Source organism: Hyperolius riggenbachi, chromosome 5 (assembly GCF_040937935.1).
Source record: "Hyperolius riggenbachi isolate aHypRig1 chromosome 5, aHypRig1.pri, whole genome shotgun sequence".
NCBI classification, from domain to species: Eukaryota; Metazoa; Chordata; class Amphibia; order Anura; family Hyperoliidae; genus Hyperolius; species Hyperolius riggenbachi.
In genome coordinates, this window is record NC_090650.1 from 19,546,309 (window position 1) to 19,572,119 (window position 25,811).

General features: G+C 45.2%; 1 protein-coding gene across 1 annotated transcript in view; it reads right to left on the reverse strand.

Annotated features, from left to right (window-relative positions):
- Positions 1–1,735: 1,735 nt before the first annotated feature.
- The window catches only part of KLHL40 (kelch like family member 40), a 30,537-nt gene continuing 6,461 nt past the window's right edge, over positions 1,736–25,811 (reverse strand). The window contains exons 2-6 of the mRNA XM_068235130.1: positions 17,870–18,030; positions 13,512–13,619; positions 8,462–8,647; positions 5,444–5,590; positions 1,736–2,027 (exon numbers count right to left, since the gene is read on the reverse strand). Of these exons, the coding sequence (XP_068091231.1) occupies positions 1,916–2,027; positions 5,444–5,590; positions 8,462–8,647; positions 13,512–13,619; positions 17,870–18,030 (714 nt within the window). The 3' untranslated portion in view covers positions 1,736–1,915. The remainder of the gene's footprint in view (positions 2,028–5,443; positions 5,591–8,461; positions 8,648–13,511; positions 13,620–17,869; positions 18,031–25,811) is intronic.

Consider the following 25,811-nt stretch of genomic DNA (forward strand, 5'->3'; position numbering starts at 1 on the left):
CTCCCCCAAGTATTACAAAGTCCCAATACAGAGCTAGCCAGAGGTGGCCCCCAGTATTAGGTAGCCGGAGGTAGCCCACCCACCACCATGGATCGGTAGCCAGAGGAACCCCCAGTATTAGGTAGCCAGATGCAGCGCCACCCACCCAGTATAAGATTACTCCACTGTTTAGGAGGCCAGTGAGGCTCTGTTTATACAGCCAGAGAGCCACATGGGAGGGGGGGGGGGGTGCAGCCAGAGCAGTTAAAGGATATCTGCAGTGAAAGAGTTATGGACTATTTATTTTCTTTCCAGCAATACCAGTTGCCTGGCAGTCCTGCTGATTCTCTGCCTCTAATAGTTTTAGCCATAACCCCTGAACAAGCATGCAGCAGATCAGATGTTTCTGAGATTATTGTCAGATCTGACAAGATTAGCTGCATGCTTGTTTCTGGTGTGACTCAGACACTACTGCAGCCAAATAGACCAGCAGGGCTGCCAAACAACTGGTATTGCTTAAAAGGAAACAAATATGGCAGCCTCCATATTCTTCACATTACAGTAGTCCTTTAAGATAACTCACCACACCACATCTCCTTCCTGCTCCTAGGCATCTCATCAGTAACAGCACCCCCTGTGATGATATCACGGGCTCTGGTACCAGTGAGATGGAACCTCTAGGAACAGAAAGGAGATGAGACCTTCCTATTTTTCACCAGTTTTAGAAGGAAACTGCACTACCTAGTGGGGGACGATTATCAATGTTGGTAGGTATTTAGAAATCCATGCAGAAGTGTCTCAGACATCCTAAGAAATCACTGAATAGTGCAGATTCCTTCTTAAACTGTTAGGAATAGGAGGAGTTGGGAAGGTCTCTCAGGCAGTGCAGTCTGTAAGGGGAATTACTGTTGCTGAGGTAACCAATACATCTGCTGTCAGCAAGCTCTGAGTGAGGGGGGAGGAGCTCTTCACAAATCACACCTAGCCTGCACTGCTAAACTATCTGTAGAACTGCTATGAAGCACTTCTTAATCTGCAGCAGTTTAGGGATGGATTTGCACTTTTAAACTGCCACTATTACATAGGATTTGGGAAGTTTCTTACTATCATGCAGAACAGTTCCTCTGCTGGTTAGAACAGTTTTTGAAGAAAAAAAACTGTAGGTAATGCTTTGATAAATCTGGCCCACTAAGTGCTTTTGAAAATAAAGAAAACCCTGACCCCCCCCCTCCATGAGGAGATTTTCCCATTCACTGCATTCATTAACTGAAACAAAATCACGCCTTACTGTTTCAAAACAGGCATTACTTTAATTACAGAAATGTTTTGTGAACTCCTCCCCCCCCCAATCACCACCACCCACCCAGTCAATCAACCCTCACACCTGATCTATTTATGTTAGAAAAACAATACTTTTAGTAGATTCGAAACCAGATGCACCATGTCCCTTCTACACTGTAGACAGAAACTGATCTGGTGGTTCGAGAAACCGCTTATAATTCTATTAGTCCAGTCTATATTTTGGCGACCACCAATAGCGAGAGCTGGAGTATTTCCTCACACAAAGATCCAACAACCTAAATACGTCCTCACTTTTTGGAACTCCATTTAAAGTCCTTTCAGGATGACAGACTCAAATCTTCAGCTCCTTGGGGGTGTGGTTTAGCAGGGCATCTTATTTGCATATTATTAGTCCCTCCCAGCTTGGAATCGGATACATTATCACTACTGGGTACACTATTGGAGACTTTGAAAACCTATTTTAGGACCGGAGTCCTCCTTTAATATTTAAACTTTCTACATTCCTGGTCACGTTCTTGCAGCAGTCATGTTTGCTTGTCCTGGATGCCCCTCTTCTGTGATTGGCTGTTTTACTGTCTTCACTTTTTTCGATACACTTGCGTGGGCTCCAGCTCTGGCCAATGATGGTACTCCATTACATTTTTGTGAGTCGCAGGATATTGAGGCGGGCCGGAAGGAAGGTGGCCCCAGAGGCGTAGCGGATCTCCCGGAGAATTCCCTCCCATGTCCTCTCATCTTCGTTGAACCTGGAAGTGGAACAGATGAAGAACACATTCGGTATAAGAATTAGGGTGACCTGGGTGTTGGTGATGAGGAACTTCTATATTTTTGTTTACTAGGCTGGTATTGGGTACAAGGAATCATTGCCCCATTGTAACCTATGCATGTTTACCTTTTTGTTGCACTAAACCTTTTAATTCTGTGCTCCTCTAAACCTTTTGTGCCAGAGCTTTCTTTCATGCTGTCCCTAGCCTTTGGAATTCCCTACCACACCCAGCAAAGACAGCCCCATCCCTAGAGTTTTTCAAATCCAGACTGAAAAGTCACCTGTTTAGCTTGGCATTTGCAGACTTGTAGAAGTCTTCCTCTGTACCAGAAGTCAATGAATTACAGTTCTGAGCCATGCTTATTCGCTTTGAGGTCTATGAGTGAAAAGCGCTTTACAAATGATATTTGTTGCTTAACGGAAGGTTATGAAGAAGTACCCTCAAAAGTAGGGATGGTTATTGAGATGCTCATATTTCTGAATGAATCCTAATGATACAAATACAGTATATGCAGCTTGGCAGAACATTTCCACCACTTTGGAATCAATAGCATCTCATAGACCGCTACTCATAGACTACTCAAAATATACTGCTTCAAAATTGCTGTCTACATCAGGCGATCACTAACCAACAACCAAGTCCCATTTCACAAAGGTTGGTTGTTCTCATCGCTACTAAAAATAAGTTAGATTTGGTGACAGTACAGTAGTAGTATAGCATTTCTAATAAAGGGAGGCCCTACCCAGTTTAGTATAGTCTTCCTAATAAAGGGAGGCCCTACCCAGTATTAGTATAGTCTTCCTAATAAAGGGAGGCTCTACCCAGTATTAGTATAGTCTTCCTAATAAAGGGAGGCCCTACCCAGTATTAGTATGGTCTTCCTAATAAAGGGAGGCCCTACCCAGTATTAGTATAGTCTTCCTAATAAAGGGAGGCCCTACCCAGTATTAGTATAGTGTTCCTAATAAAGGGAGGCCCTACCCAGTTCTAGTATAGTGTTTGTTCCTAATAAAGGGAGGCTCTACCCAGTATTAGTATAGTGTTCCTAATAAAGGGATGCCCTGCCCAGTATTAGTGTAGTGTTCCTAATAAAGGGAGGCCCTACCCAGTATTAGTATAGTGTTCCTAATAAAGGGAGACACTACCCAGTATTAGTATAGTGTTTGTTCCTAATAAAGGGAGGCCCTGCCCAGTATTAGTATAGTGTTCCTAATAAAGGGATGCCCTGCCCAGTATTAGTGTAGTGTTCCTAATAAAGGGAAGCCCTACCCAGTATTAGTATAGTGTTCCTAATAAAGGGAGACCCTACCCAGTATTAGTATAGTGTTCCTAATAAAGGGAGACCCTACCCAGTATTAGTATAGTGTTCCTAATAAAGGGAGACCCTACCCAGTATTAGTATAGTGTTCCTAATAAAGGGAGGTCCTGCCCAGTATTAGCATAGTGTTCCTAATAAAGGGAGGCCCTACCCAGTATTAGTATAGTGTTCCTAATAAAGGAAGGCCCTACCCAGTATTAGTATAGTGTTCCTAATAAAGGGAGGTCCTGCCCAGTATTAGTATAGTGTTCCTAATAAAGGGAGGCCCTACCCAGTATTAGTATAGTGTTCCTAATATAGGGAGGCCCTACCCAGTATTAGTATAGTGTTCCTAATAAAGGGAGGCTCTGCCCAGTATTAGTATAGAGTTCCTAATAAAGGGAGACCCTACCTGGTATTAGTATAGTGTTCCTAATAAAGGGAGGCTCTGCCCAGTATTAGTGTAACATTCCTAATAAAGGGAGACCCTGCCCAGTATTAGTATTGTGTTTCTAATAAAGGGAGACCCTACCCGGTATTAGTATAGTGTTCCTAATAAAGGGGGACCCTACTCAGTATTAGTATAACATTCCTAATAAAGGGAAGCCCTGCCCAGTATTAGTATAGTGTTCCTAATAAGGGGAAGCCCTACCCAGTATTAGTATAGTGTTCCTAATAAAGGGGGACCCTACTCAGTATTAGTATAACATTCCTAATAAAGGGAAGCCCTGCCCAGTATTATTATAGTGTTCCTAATAAGGGGAAGCCCTACCCAGTATTAGTATAGTGTTCCTAATAAGGGGAAGCCCTGCCCAGTATTAGTATAGTGTTCCTAATAAAGGGAGACCCTACCCAGTATTAGTATAGTGTTCCTAATAAAGGGAGACACTACCCAGTATTAGTATAGTGTTCCTAATAAAGGGAGACTCTACCCATTATTAGTATAGTGTTCCTAATAAAGGGAGAATCTACCCATTATTAGTATAGTGTTCCTAATAAAGGGAGGCCCTGCCCAATATTAGTGTAGTGTTCCTAATGAAGGGAGACCCTACCCGGTATTAGTAAAGTGTTCCTAATAAAGGGGGACCCTACTCAGTATTAGTATAACATTCCTAATAAAGGGAAGCCCTACCCAGTAATAGTATAGTGTTTCTAATAAAGGGAAGCCCTACCCAGTATTAGTATAGTGTTCCTAATAAGGGGAAGCCCTACCCAGTATTAGTATAGTGTTCCTAATAAAGGGAGACACTACCCAGTATTAGTATAGTGTTCCTAATAAAGGGAGGCCCTACCCAGTATTAGTAATAGTATAGTGTTCTTAATAAAGGGAAGCCCTGCCCAGTATTAGTATAGTGTTCCCAATAAAGGGGGACCCTACCCAGTATTAGTAATGGTATAGTGTTCCTAATAAAGGGGGACCCTACCCAGTATTAGTATAGTCTTCCTAATAAACGGAGGCCCTACCCAGTATTAGTATAATGTTCCTAATAAAGGGAGGCCCTACACAGTATTAGTATAGTCTTCCTAATAAAGGGAGGCACTACCCAGTATTAGTATAGTCTTCCTAATAAAGGGAGGCCCTGCCCAGTATTAGTATAATGTTCCTAATAAAGGGAGGCCCTACCCAGTATTAGTATAGTCTTCCTAATAAAGGGAGACCCTACCCAGTATTAGTATAATGTTCCTAATAAAGGAAGGCCCTACCCAGTATTAGTATAGTGTTCCTAATAAAGGGGGACCCTACCCAGTATTAGTATAGTCTTCCTAATAAAGGGAGGCCCTACCCAGTATTAGTATAATGTTCCTAATAAAGGGAGGCCCTACCCAGTATTAGTATAGTCTTCCTAATAAAGGGAGGCCCTACCCAGTATTAGTATAATGTTCCTAATAAAGGGAGGCCCTACCCAGTATTAGTATTAGTATAGTGTTCCTAATAAAGGGAGGCCCTACCCAGTATTAGTATTAGTATAGTGTTCCTTTCGTAATAAAGGGAAGCCCTGCCCCTTTTCTCTCGATACGCATCTGTTGGAAGGTAAGCTGCACTTCAGAGATTAGCAGAGATCGGTTGGCGAAGTTGCACCATCTGTGTCCCACTCACCTCCAGATGTCGTTGAGTTCTGTCGGCACCAGTTCTTGAGTCTCGCTCTCCACCGTGGCGAATCCACCAATGGCGTACAGCGTTTCCTCTATGCTGACCAGGCTGAGAGAGCTGCGTTCCTGGGGGAATTCCGTAAAATCCTCCCACCTGTGGAAAGAAAGAATCATCTGTGAGCAAAACAGACTGATCTGTGCCCATGCACTAGGCAATCCGATTGTAGTGATGGTCAAGGAGATGCAAATAACTTTGTTGATGCAAATTTATGCAGTTTGAAAATGAAGCAATCGAATTTTACCTCAGCAGGATTTGATTGTTTCAATTTCAAGCTGAATAAATTTGCATTAAAAATTGCATAAATTTGCATCAACTCAATGGTATTTGCATCTACTTGACCATCACTAGATTGTTCAAACTTACCAACATTTATGTACTATAAGACCAACAGACTGGCTGTAACTAGGATACATTGTTGCGGTATTCTCTGTTACATACATGCGGCAAGATTGGAGATTGTACAATGCATTGAAATAATATGCAGAAGTATTTATAAGAAACAATGGAAGATCTGTTTATTCTTTATTTAAAGGAGTCAGAGGATTTTGAAGAAAATGAGTGCATGTACTGCGCCTGCGCGAGCGGCGCTGTCAATCACCACCACGTGGGCCGGAGCGGACTGCGCAGGCGCAGTAGTACTGTGCCTGCACAGTCCGTTCCGGCCCACTTGGTGGTGAGTGGTGGTGATTGACAGCGCCGCTCGCACAGGCGCAGTACAGAGCGACCTGGAGGTCGCGCTGACGTCATCGCCGGGACCGGGGCGGACCTGCGGCGAACGGCTGCGGGCAGAGCTGCGGCGAGGGACGTCCTAGGAGCTTGGAGCTGGAGGAAGCCCCCAGTAAGTAGTACTCATTTTTTTAAATAACCCCTGATGACTCCTTTAAAGGACATTTAACCCTTTTTTATAACCAGGAAATGGAAACTGTATTGCTTTTCACTCAATGGAGTATATTTACTGATCTGCGGTAATCAGAATAATGTGCCTAAATGCTTAAAGAGAACCCGAGACGGTTCCATGGGTGGAGATGGGACACTAGGGCATGTTCTCTGCCTCATGACATGGCTCTGTTTCCCCACACCACTGCTCATTGCTCCTCCCACCGCCGGTCTATAGCCTCCTGAAATTAGCGATAATATATGTTGCTAACTCGGAGGTAAACAGAGGGGAGAGGGTGCAGGGTTTCCAGAGCTGCCATTGGGCAGCGCTCCCTGGCCACGCCCCCTGCTGCTCCCCTCGCCTCCCTGCATGCTATGACAGACACACAGGCCCATATGCAGTTCACTTTTTCACCTGAGTTTTCTCCTAGGTGATAATTTTAAACTTGTCAATAAAATGCCTTTTAAGCCACCAGCAAGCAAGAAAATGTTCAAAATAATATTGGTAGTACTTTTTCACCTACTTTTTGGTACTTTTTTAGTTGAAAAGTACTGGAAAGCTATTTTAAATCGAAGATGAAAAATTATCACCTAGGAGAAAACTCAGGTGAAAAAGTGAACTGCATATGGCCCACAGTCTTTTAGTGCAGCGTCGTGACCCAGAAAGTAAAAGTGGCCCACAGGAGCAGCGGGGAGTGGCGGTTTTGCGGCTACCTGATCCGCCCCCCGGATCAGGTAGCCTACTTTTATTTAATTTTATGAGTCCACCTCGGGGTGTCTTTAGGCTTAAGGTGCCCATACACGGTACAATAAAAACTATTTTTCCCATTTATTCAACCAAAAGATCGAAACGAATGAAAGTGTAAAAGAATATTTTTCTCGACCAAGAAAAAAGAATAAAAATTCAATAAAAATCTGATCGGACAGGTTGGAAAAATGTTTATGTTCGATCTAACGGAATAATCGAACAAAATTATGTAATCGAAAAAATGAAACAGTTGTACCATATATGGGCATCTTTATGAGTAGCGCATAATGCAATTAATTACTCTCTACTCGTGTATATTCTGTTTACAGCAGTTTAGTGATGAATACAGCCCCATGTTACTAAAGAGGAACTTAAAGAGACTCTGTAACAACAAAAACCTCCCCTGGGGTGTACTCACCTCGGGTGGGGGAAGCCTCCGGATCCTAATGAGGCTTCCCACGCCGTCCTCTGTCCCACGGGGGTCTCGCTGCAGCCCTCCGAACAGCCGGCGACTGTGCCGACTGTCAGTTCAATATTTACCTTTGCTGGCTCCAGCGGGGGCGCTGTGGCGGCTTTCGGCACGGAAATAGACGGAAATACCCGATCTCCGTCGGGTCCGCTCTACTGCGCAGGCGCCGGAAACTTGCGCCTGCGCAGTAGAGCGGACCCGACGGCGATCGGGTATTTCCGCCTACTTCGGAGCCGACAGCCGTCAGAGCGCCTGCGCAGGAGCCGGGAAGGTAAATATTACGTTACCGCTGCACGGAGGGCTGCAGCGAGACCCCCGAGGGACAGAGGACCGGCGTGGGAAGCCTCATTAGGATCCTGAGGCTTCCCCCACCCGAGGTGAGTACCCCCCAGGGGACGTTTTGTCGTTACAGTTCCTCTTTAAACCGGGATTAAACTTCATCCCAATCAGTAGCTGATACCCCCTTTCCCATGAGAAATCTATTCCTTTTCACAAACTGATCATCAGGGGGCTCTGTATGGCTGATATTGTGGTGAAACCCCTCCCTCAGTGTGATGTCATGACCTTGGTCCTGACAGTTTCCTGTCTGTGAACCTCATTGCATTGTGGGAAATAACAGCTGTTTCCAACTGCCAAGCAAGCATTATCTCCCTCTGTGAATAGAACTCTCAGTAACGAACATTCCGTGCAGATCACCTGGCAGAACTAAAGATGTCACCACCAGGGATACATTTCAGAATGTAAATCAGGGAGAGGAAAGAGTTTACAATGGCCAAACACTGACTAAATAATCAATGCATTAATATTGTAAGCAATAAACAATTGTATTCATTATGTTCTTTTCACTCCTCTGTCAGTAAATGCAGCTCACTTGTTAGTCTTGATGTCGTAGGCCTCGATGGAATTGGTCAGTCCCGTGTCGGTGACCCCGGCTGCAATGAGGATCTTCCCGTTGTGAATTGTGGCGCCGAACAGAGATCTGGCCGTCTTCATGGGTGCCAAATCCTTCCACTCGAACTTCTTGGGGTTGTAAACACAGACCCTGTTCAGGCATTTCCTGCCGGGAGACATGGAGGTGAGACAAAGGGCTTCCTGTTATCTGTTATACCACTTTAACCACTTTAGCAGTATGGACGAGCTCAGCTCGTCCATTACCGCCGGAGGCTGCCGCTCAGGCCCTGCTGGGCCGATTTTGATAAAATAAAAAGCAGCACACGCAGCCGGCACTTTGCCAGCCGCGTGTGCTGCCTGATCGCCGCCGCTCTGCGGCGATCCGCCGTGAGCAGCGGCGAAATAGGGTCCCCCCAGCTGCCCGAGCCCAGCATAGCCGGAACAAACAGTTCCGGCCAGCGCTATGGGCTGGATCGGAGGCGGCTGACGTCAGGACGTCGGCTGACGTCCATGACGTCACTCCGCTCATCGCCATGGCGACGAGGAAAGCCAAACAAGGAAGGCTGCTCATTGCAGCCTTCCTTGTTACTTCTGATTGCCGGAGGCGATCAGAAGAACGGATTCGGAGCGCCCTCTAGTGGGCTTTCATGCAGCCAACTTTCAGTTGGCTGCATGAAATAGTTTTTTTTTTTATTTAAAAAAAACCCTCCCGCAGCCGCCCTGGCGATCTCAATAGAACGCCAGGGTGGTTAAAGTGGACCTGAACTCTTGCACAAGACAGAAGGAAAACAGAGGGAAATGCCCCCTGTATGCATTTAGAGAGTTTAGCCCAGGCATGGACAAACTTGGCCCTCCAGCTGGTAAGGAACTACAAATCCCACAATGCATTTGCCTTTATGAGTCATGACTGTGGCTGTCAGACTCCTGCAATGCATTGTGGCACTTGTAGTTCCTCAACAGGGCCAAGTTTGCCCATGCCTGGTTTAGCCTGTCTAATCCCCCTTATCTGTGACTAATCACAACTATAATTTGATCTCTCAGCTGGCTGCCTGGGCAGAGCAGCTAATTTGTAGAAAGAAGGTTTTTAACCCTATGTCTGCTTCCATGAAAGCAGGAAGTAGACACACTGTACATTTATTACAGGATTTGTATCCGCTGTCACAAAGAAATCTTTTTCTTTTTGTATTATGTTGTTACTTATCTTTTAGGCCTCTTTCACAGTGTGATGTTAAAGTCGCACGTTAGAAAATGTTTTAACATGGACTAACGCACAGCAATACTAACTGTGCGACATTCACAGTGCACACGTTGCGTTTGTGTGTAACACGTAGCATTATTAGAAAGTGCTGCATGCTGCGTGTTATACACGTTATTAGCTGCGTTGGACTGTTTGCACATGCTCAGTAATGACCTGGAAGCATACTTTTCATTGCCTGTATGTCTACTGTATGCAACGATAGCAGGGCATAGAGTTGCGCTGTGGCATTTTTGTGTTGCGACTTTAACGTCGCATCAAAACGCAACGTCCCACTGTGAAACTAGCCTTAGAGTAGAGAGGAAGTTCTGAGTTTAGGTCTGCTTTAAGGAAAAGGGGCGGAGCTGGCAGAAATCCTCAGCGTTCATCTTACTGCTGAGCTGCTGAAAAAGCTTCTGCATTCAGAAAACTGTATATCAAACTCCAGGGATGGGAAACGAAACACACGTAATTCTGACTTGCATACAAATTTAATGAAAATTTGTGTGCAGTCAGGAATTGGGTCAGTGACATGCACTTTCTGACAATTTGCATTTGCTCTATTTGCATTAAATTTGCATGCAAACTGAAATTATTAGCATCTCACTGACTGTTTCTAGTGATTACCTGTATACGTCCTCCTAAGATAATGGATTCAGTTACATCACTTCCTGTTACAGCTCTTTCCATTATAACCCCGCCTTATAACATTCCCTCTCAGCAACTGATAACTGCCTGCTCACTCCCTGTAACACTCCCCCTTTCCGTCACATGGGCACAGGAGGAAGGGAGTGAATGCTCTGTCAGCTGACGCTGCAGCCCCAGCCTCACTTGGAGGTGTATGGAAGGCAGCTGGAGAATGCTAAGGATGAGATCAGAAGCTTTGAATTTGTGCTGCAGAAATTTTCCTATTTTATTTGCACAATTCATATAAAATATTTATTCTAGTAAAGGAGCACTATCGTGAAAAATGGTAAAATTTAAAGGGGCTCTGTGGACTTCTCAAATAAACAAAAACCGACACTTACCTGGGCTTTTATCGGCCCCCTGCAGCTGTCCTGTCCCGCGTCGTCCTCCGATCCTCCGTTCCCCGCCGCTGGTCCCGGTCTAATATTCGTCTTACAAGACGAGTAATGCACGCTCCCGCACCGCACGTCATCGGGGGCTTACTGCGCAGGCACAGTCAACTCCCGATGACTCGTGTGGGAGCAAGCAAGCGCGCAGCCATGGCCGTGCAGCCACAGTGTAATACGTCGCGTGATAAGCCCGGGACCAGCGGCAGGGAGCGGAGCATTGCAGGAGGACGGCGCGGGACATTACAGCTGCAGGGGGCCGGTAGAAGCCCAGGTAAGTGTCGGCTTTTGTTTATTTGAGAAGTCCACAGAACTCCTTTAAGATGCACACATACAAAATGTACATTTCTCCAAGAGTAAAATCAGGGCCAGTTCTAAAATTTTTGCTGCCTGAGGCAAACTTATGAGGATGCGCCCCCTCCCCCCCCCCCCCTTTCCCGATTATGAATGTTCGCAAAGCACCCGACAATTCGCACGACACGTTATACAGTGCCAGTTTTGTTACGTAGAGCTATTAGGCCATGTAATATTGACATGACATGCTGCAGCTCAGCACAATAGCACACTGGCTGGCTGCAAGTCTGTGACAAACAAACTGCTCACCCTCAGCTACTCCATTCCTCCTCAGTCAGGACAGCAGTGCCACCTCCTCCCTTCTGCTGTGCAAGTCAAATGAAACACTGCTGCTCTCCTGCCTCCCCCCCTCCTCACTCACTGTCAGACTCCTCACACAGCATAACAAGCTGCTTTTCCCCAATGCTGCTCCCCTGCCTCCCCCCTCCTCACTCACTGTCAGACTCCTCACACAGCACAACAAGCTGCTTTTCCCTAATGCTGCTCTCCTGCCTCCCCCTCCTCACTCACTGTCAGACTCCTCACACAGCACAACACGCTGCTTTTCCCCAATGATGCTTTCCTGCCTCCCCCTCCTCACTCACTGTCAGACTCCTCACACAGCACAACAAGCTGCTTTTCCCCAATTATGCTTTCCTGCCTCTCCCTCCTCACTCACTGTCAGACTCCTAACACAGCACAACACGCTGCTTTTCCCCAATGATGCTTTCCTGCCTCCCCCTCCTCACTCACTGTCAGACTCCTCACACAGCACAACACGCTGCTTTTCCCCAATGATGCTTTCCTGCCTCCCCCTCCTCACTCACTGTCAGACTCCTCACACAGCACAACACGCTGCTTTTCCCCAATGATGCTTTCCTGCCTCCCCCTCCTCACTCACTGTCAGGCTTCTCACACAGCACAACATGCTGCTTTTCCCTAATGATGCTTTCCTGCCTCCCCCTCCTCCTCACACAGCACAACAAGCTGTTTTTCCCCAATGATGCTTTCCTGCCTCCCCCTCCTCACTCACTGTCAGACTCCTCACACAGCACAACACGCTGCTTTTCCCCAATGATGCTTTCCTGCCTCCCCCTCCTCACTCACTGTCAGACTCCTCACACAGCACAACACGCTGCTTTTCCCCAATGATGCTTTCCTGCCTCCCCCTCCTCACTCACTGTCAGACTCCTCACACAGCACAACACGCTGCTTTCCCCAATGCTGCTCTCCTGCCTCCCCCTTCCTCACTCACTGTCAGACTCCTCACACAGCACAACACGCTGCTTTTCCCCAATGCTGCTCTCCTGCCTCCCCCTCCTCACTCACTGTCAGACTCCTCACACAGCACAACAAGCTGCTTTTCCCCAATGATGCTTTCCTGCCTCCCCCTCCTCACTCACTGTCAGACTCCTCACACAGCACAACACGCTGCTTTTCCCCAATGATGCTTTCCTGCCTCCCCCTCCTCACTCACTGTCAGACTCCTCACACAGCACAACACGCTGCTTTCCCCAATGCTGCTCTCCTGCCTCCCCCTTCCTCACTCACTGTCAGACTCCTCACACAGCACAACAAGCTGCTTTTCCCCAATGCTGCTCTCCTGCCTCCCCCTCCTCACTCACTGTCAGACTCCTCACACAGCACAACAAGCTGCTTTTCCCCAATGATGATCTCTTCACCTCACTCTCCTCTCGCTTCTCCTCCTACTCTGGCTGCATGCTGTTAGTGTAAACACAGTACAAACATGCCGCCCCTGTAATCTCTGTGCCTGATGCAGGTGTTTCACCTTGCTTCATGAGAGGCCCAGCCCTTTGTAAAATGCACAATAAATTGCCATTTTCGTAGGCTACTGTCACTTAGGGTAGGTAGGGAAAAGCTGTCAGATTGTGGACTAGTCCTTCTCCTCATGGGAGATTCTGAGTATTCCCTATATCCTGTACAAAAGCCCTCCCTGGAAAGGATCCATACAAAAAAAAAACAGTCACCTTCCCTACATTTTTTTGACAGTTGACCTGGCTGACTGCTGTTCAGCAAGTGCTTCGGTTAATAAGGATATACCTGAGAGTCCCCCACGAAGAGATGGACTAGTCCGAACCCTTTCAGATCTGTCAGATTTCCCCTATTTACTGTAAGTGGCAGCAACATAGGAAAAAATGTATTTACAGTGCATTTTATTCTGGGAGAGATCTACATTTTATGTGTACAGTATGTATCTTCCTTTTTTTAGATTGTTGTCCTTTAAATACAGAAAAACTAAGCATGTCTGAACCCTTGAGGGAGGTGGGGCTAAGGGTGTGGGGGGGCGGAGTCAGCAGCAGCCCAATCCCTCTGGTTGAACTTGATGGACGAATGTCTTTTTTCAAAAAAAATCCCAGCATTCCACTTACTTGTCACTGCCTTTGCCTCCAATGACATAGACGAGATTGTTGTGTGACACCACAGCGTGTCCGTACACCTGGTATGGCAGAGGGTCCGACTCCCCCCACTTAAAGGACCTGAAAAGGAACAATTGCAGATGTTAATAAGTTACCCAGAATTCTATACAAAAGGCTCCTACCTACCATTCCTACAACAGTAAAATAGCATTTAATGTATTTATATATACATATGGGATATATCCCACAGGGCAGTACCGTCCCAGATGAATGTTCCACTTCTCTACTACCGTATTCTTACCTGCCAGCTGGTTAGTCTGCCTGCATCTTCAGGTGCAACCGGGGGGGGGGGGGGGGGGGGGGGGGGGGGGGGGGGGGAATACAGGCTATTTTCTTCTTCTCCTGCCACCCGGTATTGAAGGATACCTGAAGTGACATGTGACATGATGAGATAGACATGTGTATGTACAGTGCCTAGCACACAAATAACTATGCTGTGTTCCTTTTTTTCTTTCTCTGCCTGAAAGAGTTAATATCAGGTATGTAAGAGGCTGACTCAGTCCTGACTCAGACAGGAAGTGACTACAGTGTGACCCTCACTGATAAGAAATTTCACTTTTTATCTCTTTCTTGCTCTCAGAAGCTATATTTTGCTATAAAAGTGTTTTATAGTTAGAAATTTCTTATCAGTGAGGGTCACACTGTAGTCACTTCCTGTCTGAAAGAAAGAAAAAAAGGAATACAGCATAGTTATTTGTGTGCTAGGCACTGTATACACACATGTCTATCTCATCATGTCACATGTCACTTCAGGTATCCTTTAAAACCTAGCAGTTTTCACCCAAAACAAATTGAGTTGTTATTTGACAAACAGGCCACAAGATGGCACTGTGTATCATTGTGAAGGGCATGCATGAGTGTTCTTTTGTTCTCAGTTCCTGTTTTTCTATCTTCTCCCTGTCCCCACATAACTATACCTCTATTATTATTATTATTATTATTATTATTATTATTATTATTATGTATTGTATCTATGTGTAAGATGCTGGAGTTGTTATATAATATGCAACAACTTTTCTAACATGCAAATCAACGTTGTTGCTGGTAGAGAACTAAATTTAGCTGCTTAAAGCGTCTATCTCCGCGCTGGGCAAAATACGGCCTGCTGGTACGTCCAGACGTCACGTCATGTGACACGCTGTTACCATGGAGTTGCGACGCTGGACATCGGTAAGCGAAGTGAGTTTCAAATCCCCCGCTGCCCGCTTGCAACTTTTCACGGAGGGAGGGGGTTGGAATTTCAGGCATGCAGGCCCGCCGTCTACACAATGCGGCCTGTACAGTTTGCCCTGGCCTACCTGCTGCTTAACCCCCTTGGCGGTATGAAAAATACCGCCAGGGGGCAGCGCAGCAGTTTTTTAAAAAAAAATTTTTTTAAATCATGTAGCGAGCCCAGGGCTCGCTACATGATAGCCGCTGCTCAGCGGCATCCCCCCGCCCGCTTCGATCGCCTTCGGCGATCTCCGATCAGGAAATCCCATTCAAAGAACGGGATTTCCTGGAGGGCTTCCCCCGTCGCCATGGCGACGGGGCGGGATGACGTCACCGACGTCGGGACATCATTGGGAGACCCGATCCACCCCTCGGCGCTGCCTGGCACTGATTGGCCAGGCAGCGCACGGGGTCTGGGGGGGGGCGCGCGCTGCACCGGATAGCGGCGATCGGGCGCGGCGGCAGCGATCGGGGTGCTGGCGCAGCTAGCAAAGTGCTAGCTGCGTCCAGCAAAAAAAAAATTATTTAAATCGGCCCAGCAGGGCCTGAGCGGCACCCTCCGGCGGCTTACCCCGTGTCACACACGGGGTTACCGCTAAGGAGGTTAAAGGAACCTGAAGTGAGAGACATTTGGAGGCTGACTTACAGTCTGAGCTTTTTTAATATGTACATAACAAGGGTATATTACTGATATTTTAGCAAATAAGGGGATTTTAATTATTGATAGTGTACAAACAGAAAAAATACACCTTTATTACGAAATGATATATTGTTGCCACACACTGCACTATGAACATTGCAATAGCTGGGACAACTGGGCAAATAAAATGTATGGTTTCATTTTTTCTTGTATTTCCCTATAAAATGCATAGGAAAATAAAGTAATTGCTGTAAACAATTATAACCCCCAAAAAGCTTAATTTGTGGCAGAAAATTGAGATATAGAGCCTTTAGGTGTGATACGTAGTGATAAAGTTATTGGCAAATGAAAGGGAGGAGCGCTACAGAGAAATTGCTTCTGAAACAACCCACAGGCTGAAGTGGGTAAACAATACCAGTTGCCTGGCTATCCTGCTGTTCCTCTGCCTCTTTTATGCTTTTAGCCATAGAACGAGAACAAGTATGCAGATCAGATGTTTCTGACTGAAGTCTGGATTAGCCTCATGCCTGTTTCAGGTGTGTAATCCATTCACTACTGCAACCAAAGAGGTTTAAAGTTAAGTAAATATTGCAGCCTCCATATACCTCCTGCTTCAGGTTCCCTTTACTTTAGTAATGGATCAGCAGCTGCTGGCTTTAATGCCCTTTCCAGTTCACCATGATGCCCTGCCCCTCACTTATCATTTATCTGTTTACAAAGCATTATTCACAACCTAATTATACTTGTAGATCCCCGGAATTGGGGTGAGATGACAATATTTTAGGTTAAGGGCAGGTAGGATAACTATATAATTAATAGATTTTCTTAGCAGTTGCATGTCTGTCTCAGGTTACTGATTCATTTGGTAGTTTAACCACTTTCCCACCAAGGTTTTTTTCCCCTTATGGAACAGAGCAATTTTCACATTTCAGCGCTCCTACCATTCATTTGTCAATAACTTCATCACTACTTATAACACCAAAATGATCTATACAATTTTTTTTGCTACAAATTGGGCTTTCTTTAGGTGGTACTTTTTGCTAAGAATTATTTTATTTTATATGCATTTTAACAGAAATAATAAGAAAGAAATGGAAAAAATCCATTATTTCTGAGTTTTCAGACATTATGGCTTTAGGCTACTTGCACACCAAGACATTGCGTTAGGTGCTACATTAAGGTCGCATAACGTGCACCTAACGCAACGCCTGGTGCTCTTCGATGTGGACGTCAGAGTGAGCCGCGTTGTGCAGCTCACTCTGGCGTCCGTGATGCGCACTCTTGGACGCATGCGGCATCACGTGGTCCCGCCGGCCAATCGCCGCACAGAGCAGCCGCACCAGGAAGTAAACACTGCACGTCACAACGTGCAGTGAATATTAATTAGCCATGTGCCTGACCGCTCTCCGCTCCTCCCCAACATGACTGCGCATGTGCAGACAGTCTAACGCGGCTTAAGCCGCTGTAACGCCGTAGCATTCTGCACTGTAGGCAGAACGTGCAGCGTTACATGTAACGCAACGTGGGCTGTGTGAACAGCCCACTCGTGTTACATTGCTGTGCGTTGGGGGAGCGTTACAGGCTGCTCTAACGTGCGCCTGTAACGTCCCTGTGTGTAAGCAGCCTAAAAGTAAAATATACGACTGTGAATAAAACCTACACATTTTATTTGCCCATTTGTCCCCAGGTTTATTTTGTACTGGCTTTAGAAAGCTCAGTAAACAAACATTCCACAGAGATCACCTGACAGGGCTAAAGATGTCGCCACCTGTAATAAATTTCAGACTGTATAGCAGAATGAGGAAAGATTTTAGAATGGGCACACACTGAATAAATAATTTATAAATTTATATTGTTAAAGGGGCACTACAGCGAAAAACATATACAAATAAAAAGTACATTTTTTCCAGAGTAAAATGAGCCATAAATTACTTTTCTCCTATGTTACTGTCACTTACAGTAGGTAGTAGAAATCTGACAGAAGTGACAGGTGTTGGACTAGTCCATCTCTTCATAGGGAATTCTCAGGGATTTATTTATTTTCAAAAGCACTTAGTGAATGGCAGTTGCTCTGCCCAACTGCCAAAAACTGTGTAGGGAGCAGGGAGGCTGGCCAGCATCATTGTTTAAATCCTTTATCAGGAATATCTTTATAAAGGATAAAAGCCATGCTGAGAATCCCCTATGAAGAGATAGACTAGTCCAAAACCTGTAAATTCTGTCAGATTTCTACTGCCTACTGTAAGTGACAGCAACATAGGAAAAAAGTAATTTATGGCTCATTTTACTCTGGAAGAAACGTACTTCTTATTTGTCTATGTTTGCACACATTTAAAATTTTACAGTTTTTCGCTGTAGTGCCGCTTTAAAAAAAATAAGCAATTTTTATTAATTGTGTGTTGTTGTTATCACTGGTGTTCCTCTTGAAGCATGCAATAGTAAATATAGGATGACTCACGGCCGGTCGTAGCACAAGACGGAGTCCAGCGTCTGTTCGCCCTCCTTCAGCTCCTTCCCTCCAATCAGGTAGATGGTATTCTCAGACTCGCCCATACCGAAGAGGCAGCGAGCGGAGGGAACTGGCGGCATTCCCAGCCAATCAGAGTCCAGGTGATCAAACTGTAAGATGAGAGGGCGGAGCTCAGAACTGCGTCAAACTCATTCTAATTTACTCTCTCTATACCTCTGCTGCATATCTCTATACTTCAGATACAAATTTGATGGCTAACTGCCAGTGGAGAGACATTATTAGGCCTGGAACCCTCTACAAGTCGCAAATGGCAATCGCAATCGTTACCATTTTTATTTTGCGTTCGGTAAACAATTTCATGAGCCTTTTCTGCCAATTTTGGTAGCGATTTTAAAAAGCTTAAAGAGACACTGAAGCGAAAAAAAAAATATGATATTATGATTTGTATGTGTAGTACAGCTAAGAAATAAAACATTAAGATCAGATACATCAGTCTAATTGTTTCCAGTACAGGAAGAGTTAAGAAACTCCAGTTGTTATCTCTATGCAAAAAAAGCAATTAAGCTCTGCGACTTTCAAAGTCGTGGAGAGGGCTTTTTTCTGACTTTTATTATCTCAAGTGTTATTGAACTATTTACTTTTTCTCTGCCAGAGGAGAGGTCATTAGTTCACAGACTGCTCTGAAAGAATCATTTTGAATGCTGAGTGTTGTGTAATCTGCACATATTATAGAATGATGCAATGTTAGAAAAACACTATATACCTGAAAATAAAAATATGAGAATATTTTCTTTGCTGCTAAACTTCTAGTAATTATTCATAGTACACAACCAATTCATTATATCATATTTTTTTTTCGCTTCAGTGTCTCTTTAAAGGACTTACGACGTGAAAATAAACTTCTGAGAAAAACAATGATATCTATCCTACTTCTCCTAAAAATGACTTTTTAAGATATCCCACAGTTTTATTTTATATTTTAATCTAGTTTTTAAGTTTTTACTGTTTCATTGTCTCTGCTCAATGACACATTCATTGCAGTACGCCAGAGCTTAAATCTATGAATTATTGATCCTTTTTATCTCTTTTCTGCTCTTAAAAGCCATTTACTGACAGAAAAATATTTTATGGCCGTAATTACTTATCAGTGAGGGTTATGCTATAGTCTGACCCAGTCCGACCCGGTCCCGACCCAGACAGAAACTGTCACTTGCATACTTGATGTTTAACTTTTTCTGGCAGAGAAAGAAAAAAAGGAACACAGTATAGTTATTAGTGTGCTGGGCACTGTACATACACATGTCTATCTCATCATGTCACGTCACCTCGTAAGTGTAACGATCAGTGAAGCACAGAGAGGGTCTGATTACCGGTGATCTGCAGTATCACTGGGAATACAGATATATACCAGATCATAAGTGATCTGCAGTCTCACCGATAATCCGATATACTAGCTAACCTCTGTTCACCTGAGTAGAGTGTAGTGTTTGGTGTAACAGTAACACTTTGAGGACTAGGCCTCAGTGCAGCAAGGAGAACTGCACGGATTCCTTCCGCAGACCTGAGCTCTCCAAGACGGGAGGAGTCAGACTGACAGTAGGAAGGAAAGTCCGAGAGTGACACTCAGGAAGAAGTGTCACTAACAGGACTGGGAACCGCCTCTAACGGTAAGGTCGGTTCTCGAGGTCGGACAAGCCAGGTCGTACACACATGGACAGATAAAGTACAAGATCAGGAGGCAAAGGCGGAGTCTAAGTACAGGCAGGGTTCGGTAACGGGGTATCAGAAATATCAAGGTACAAGATCAGAGTTCAGAAGGGTAGTCAAGGCAGGCAAAAGTCATAACAAATAATCACAATCAAACTAGTACTTTAAGCTATCAACAAAATCTAGCTAAGTGTAGGATTACAGCTCCAGCTGGTCCCGGGCACACTTGCGGATCTGACTACGGATCTGGGTACTTCCACATATGTGATCGCACACCAGACAAAGAGCAAGTGAACAACCAGCAGTAAATATACTCCAGGACCTTTCCAGGACCTCCCTAATTGCTGGTCCAATGGGAGCAGCGGAATTTGTCAGCTGACCCAGCTGGTCAGCCAACACCCTTCTAACTGCTATTTAAACTCTGCCTTTCTGCTCGCGCGCGCGTGTAAGTCTGAATCTTGGTGGACTATCAGTCCCAGCCACACCAGTACTGTCTTGCAATGTATCCAGTGAACTGAGTGCGGGAGCCGCCTTCGATGCGGATTCCGCCGCTCTGCCTAAGCGGCATGCGGCGTTTTTCCGCGTTGTGACGCCATGCTGGACGCGGAAACAGCCGCCTTGCCTTGAGAGACAGCGGCTTTTCCGCGTTTCATCACAGTAAGTCCTTTAAGCTTTTTGCCAGCGATTGTGATAGTGATTTGCAATTAGCGATTTCAATTTTGATTGTTTGTTTCAAATTATTATTGTTTCTTGTTTTTTTTTTTTACAGTTTGCAGTAATTTAAAATCGCACACAAATTGCTATGTGTAGCGATTCATGAGCAATTTGCCAGCACTTATACACGTTACATTGAAGCGCAAACGCTCCCAAAATGCTGCATGTCCTGCGATTGCGTTTTGGCTAATCGCAATCGCTACTGTAGAACTTGTCCCATCCATTGACATTGGCAGAGCTTTTAGGGACATCACCAGGGCCGGAGCTACAATAGGAAAAAATGGGCAATTGCCCCAGAGCCTTTAGGGGCCCCCAAGGTGTCCCTCCCCCATCTTAACTGTTGCTCCCCAGGGACACTGCAGAGTCTGTTAAGTCATGACGTCATCTCTGATCCTCGCCATAGCAACGTCGGAAGCCGATCGGGAAACTGTGCTTTTTGTGGGATCGTGGCGAGGTACGTATAGCCGGCGGCGATTGGCGGGCATGGGGGGGACCGGAGCAACTTTGTACATACGTTTAGCTAGCAAAAAAAACTCCCGGCGGACGCAGCCTGAGGAACTGCGTACTGCCAAGAGGGTTAAGGGCTCAGCCACACCATAATTGCTTTTCTGAGCGCTTTGTGATTGATTAGCGCTTTCTGAGCTTTTTTTTTAAAAAATCACTCCCATTCACGTTTATTAAAATCACAGTAAAATCGCTGCGATCGCATGCGTGAAAAATCGTAGTGATTTTTACCACGATTTGAATGAAAGTGAAGAGGAGCGATTTTTTTTTTAAAAAAAGCTCAGAAACCGCTTATCAATCACAAGCGCTCAGAAAAGCGCTTATAGTGTGTCTGAGCCCTAACAGGAGCTTTTAAAATCACAAAATGCTCAGAAAAGCTCTTCTGGTGTGCACCAGCGCTAACATGATTGCTTTGTATTAACTTGAAAATTGTGTTTTTTTTTAGGTACTCCATATGGGAGCTGTACCGCTGTATCTGTCTGATAACCACAAGTAAAAGTGCTTTGAAAATAATTTTAGATCGGTACATCAATCCTGAAAGAGGGATATATGAAGAAGACAGAGGATTCTGCTTCCCAAAACAGGGACTGTCCCTCTGAAAAAGGGACTGTTGGGATGGGAACTCTGCATACATAAATTGTATCACACATCTCTGTACACCAGAGGGAGGAATACATTAGGAAAGAGGGACATGATTAAGGCAGGTGTTTTGGGGATGTGGTTAATATTAAAGCGGACCAACTCAGAACTTCCTCTCTGCTCTAAAAGATAAGAAAGAGCATTATAACCTTTACAGAAAAACATTTGTTGCAGCCCACAGAACTCCTGTGCAATAAAGCTGCAGTGTGTGACGCTCACACGGTTCCAGAGAAAACCGTTTGTGCGCCATTTACGACACAAACACAAGTTTCAATGCAAGCAACCAAAATGACAATTTTGGTTTAAGTCAACTTTTTTTTTTCTCCCCCCACTCTCTGGATCTGCTAGCAAACACTGGCTGTTTCTAATCACATAGGCCTCGATTCATAAAGCATTACCTCATGCGGTAATGCTGAAAACAGCAGACTTTACCGACCACTTAGAAATGTGTCTGTTACCGCATGAAAAGATGACATTACCGGCCAGGGAGATAAATTACCGACTTGGCTGTAGTTACCTCCAACACATGTCAGTAAATTGACAGCAAATGTCAATTCATTAAGCCTGCAACAAGCGGTAAGCCTGACTATAGTTACCGACATCTCTGGTGAGGTGTTAACAAGTTACCGACACCTCTGATGAATACAAAGTGCAGATAGCCAAGTCTGTTTGAGTCATCTTTGGAGAGAGCCAGAGAGCCGTCTGTGTGAGTCATTTGAGCAGGCAGGAAAAGTCTGTGCGAGTCATCTTTCTGAGTCATTTGTGCCAGTCATTTGTGCAGGCAGGAAAAGTCTGTGCGAGTCACCTGTCTGAGTCATTTGAGCAGGCAGGGAAAGTCTGTGTGAGTTATCTGTCTGAGTCATCTGTGTGAGTCATTTGTGCAGGCAGGGAAAGTCTGTGCGATTCATCTTTCTGAGTCATCTGAGTGAGTCATTTGTGCAGGCAGGGAAAGTCTGTGCGAGTCATCTGTCTGAGTCATTTGTGCAGGCAGGGAAAGTCTGTGCGAGTCATCTGTCTGAGTCATCTGTGTGAGTCATCTGTGCAGGCAGGGAAAGTCTGTGCGAGTCATCTATCTGAGTCATTTGTGCCAGTCATTTGTGCAGGCAGGAAAAGTCTGTGCGAGTCATCTGTCTGAGTAATTTGTGGAGTCATTTCTGCAGGGCAAAGAGAGGATCGAGACACTGCTCTACTCTACCGCTCAATGGGCTGCGGTAATTTACCGACCTTCAAAGGCAGCTGGGGAAATTTTTATGAATTAGCACACAGACCGGGAGAATACCGAGTGCGGTATTTTCCCGACAAGATTTTTTTTTATCACACTGCTTTTTATGAAACTAGGCCATAGTCTCTCTCTCAAGTGAGAAATCTGCCCCCCCTAGCATTCCTGGGAAGTTATATACAGTAGCTCATCCATCAGATGAAGATTAGATATCAGCCCGACAGAACCAATTTAAAGCATCCTTCTCCAGACTGATCGGCCCTGATTTCAGCAGGGAATCTGACACTTAGCCCTGCTGTCCGAGCTTCAAAGACTTCCGGCTGAGTTCTTCAACTCTCCCTGGAAGTAGCTGACCTACTGTGACCCAGGAATCCCCAATATACATATTTACTTCACATTTTCTTCATAATGCATGGCAGGCATAGCAAATCTCTATGCCCATGGACGCTGGATCTAAGAGGTTTCCTGACCAATCGGACTCCCAGAACTGAAGTAAGACTGTTTTAAAGTAACCCTTTAATACCCCAGGGGTCTGACCACTCAAGTTTGATATTATTGTTATTGGTAAATTCTGATCAACCTAAAAATGTTACTAGGTTTAACATAACCTGTATGGTTTTGAAGATTAGCACACCTATCATGATTCAGATATATTCCTGTGTCCATGAGAAGGGGCTGACACCTTTCAGGTTCCAAAGAGGTGTGTAATCCCCGCCCCTAACTCCTCCTTGCTGAAGTGAGGGGTATAACGTAACTGGGCCCAGTTTGTCCACGGTCCATCATCTAAAATCTTGTCGAAGAACATCCCGGCAGCCAGCTGGACACTGGCAAATCACTTGGATCATTTCACACAAAAGGGCCTTTTGGCCTCTATGGCAATTGGCCATCTTGGACTTTTGCCAAAGACTTGCGATTGCCGCATGGACTACCAATAACGGTATTTGAACTGTGTTCTGGCCCATATGCAATACATTTTTTCACCTGGGTTATCTCTTGGGAGATAAATTTCATCTTCTCTGTAAACTAAATTTTCAGCATTTTACAACTGAAAAAGTACCAAAAAGTTGGTGAAGCGGTACTATAAAAATTATTTTGAGCATTTTCTTACTTGCTGGTGGTTTAAATAGTATTTTATGACAGTGTATGAAAATATCACCTAGGAGAAAACTCAAGTGAAAAAGTAAATTGCATATGGGCCTCTGTTTCTTTTCATCTCTATCCTCTTTCTATCAAACCAATCTGTTCTGCCGGACAGGTGGGCTAAAATAGGCTGTGCGTATGTAGTTTTAGAATAAAACTAACGATTGTATTGTTCAGTCGTGTGCCTGTTCTGGTCATCTGATTGCTGCTATAACGAATCTGCCCTCTGAAGAGTCAGTCATACTACCGCATTGTTTTATTATTTTCTTATAAATTATTGGATTGCTAGCTAGGTTGTAAATAACCGTTTCTTCCTTCTAGGATTAGCTATTTCCTATGCAAAATTGATAACTTTAATTTATCGATTGCACATACAATCTAGATTGCATCATATATGACCCCGGTAACCTTTCTTTAAACGTCACATTGCTCACAGTCTTTAAGCCTTCGGAAGTGACTATTCCCCGAACGGTGACTGGAGGATGTTGAACGTGATCGGGCTGGCTACCGTATGATAGCGTTGGGGTCTCTTCGCCCTAACAAATCGAAGAGTGGTGGCAGAAAATTTACCCGATTTCCAGTGCGAAATCGATACTTTTTGTTTACCGATTGTACATACAATCGTGATTGTACATCTATGGGCACCTCCAACCAATCTTAACCGTTTACTACGCACACAGTGAATCCGCCTCCAGAAGTCTCTAGTGCATGAGACCTGCATGACAACAGTGGCCTAGTAATACGGGATTGGTGAGTGATTGTCACAGTACATATTGTCGGCAGCTGCGTGATCAATCGTTATTGTCGGTCTGCTCACCGTACTTCCTGCGTATGATAATGGGAGCAGATTAGATGGGATCGCGAGGCTGGATTGTCACACAGTGTGTCTACTTCCTGCTTTCACGGAAGCAGACATAGGGATAACATCTTCTTGTTTACAAATTAGCTGCTCTGCCAAGATTTCTGTGCTGACACAGCTGAGAGATTAAATTACAACTTGTGATTAGTCACAGATGAGGAGGAATTAGACAGGCTTTTCTCTCTAAACACAAACAGGGTGGATTAATCTGTGTTTTCCTTGTGTCCTGTGCATAAGAAAAGGTCCACTTTAATTTCTATGTTCTGAGTGCTGGGAGTGATCTCTTGCATGACAGCTGTGTCCCCCCTCCCCCAGGTGTGTTCCTGTCACCGGCCCCCTGCTTCAGCTGTCTCAGGGGGTCACACGGTGTTACCCAGCTGCCTTCTGTCCCTCTCGCCTCTGCAGAAAGCTGAATGACTTCTGTAAAACTGATGAGGAGACACATCCTGAGCAATGGCTGCCGGCCAGTGAGTCGGTTCCACAAGTCCCCTGCGCTCAGTGTGGCTGACTAAGCGATCTCGCCAATCCTACCCCCCCCCCCCCCTTTCTTAGCACAGAGCTGCAGACAGGCTGCGTATCCTCTGTGCCATCCGAAGTCTCTCTGATATACACTCCATACTGAGAGATCATCAGAACTGCCATTGCCATCCTCAATCTAAGGGCTGGAACCAGAGCCAGGACAAGGTCCTCCAGCCCCCAAGGGTGAGACACCAAAGTGCGCCCCTCCATCCCTGCCACCCACCCCAACCGTCACACACTGATTGCTATTAGACTAAGAGGTGCCCCAGGGCCCCCAACACCTTAATCTCTAGGTATCTGGCTTGCAGTCACTGCCATGTATCCCCTTTTCTTATTTCTCTCTGCTTCAAACACAATAGGGGAATGATAGCTGAGTGAGTTATGCGCCCCCCTCCTACACTGCGCCCTGAGGCTGGAGCCTCTCTTGCCTCTGCCCAGCCCTGGCTGAAACCCACTAGGAATGGCCGAATCGCTTTTAAATCGCGCAAGAGCTGTGTGCAGCAATTCCTAGGCTGACTGGGATTGCATTTTGCTGTACAGTTCCGATTAGCGATTATAATAAACTTTATTATACTTATCAGGTGTCCCGATGTCCTAATGGCAAAGGTCATAGGAGCTTCTCTTGGACC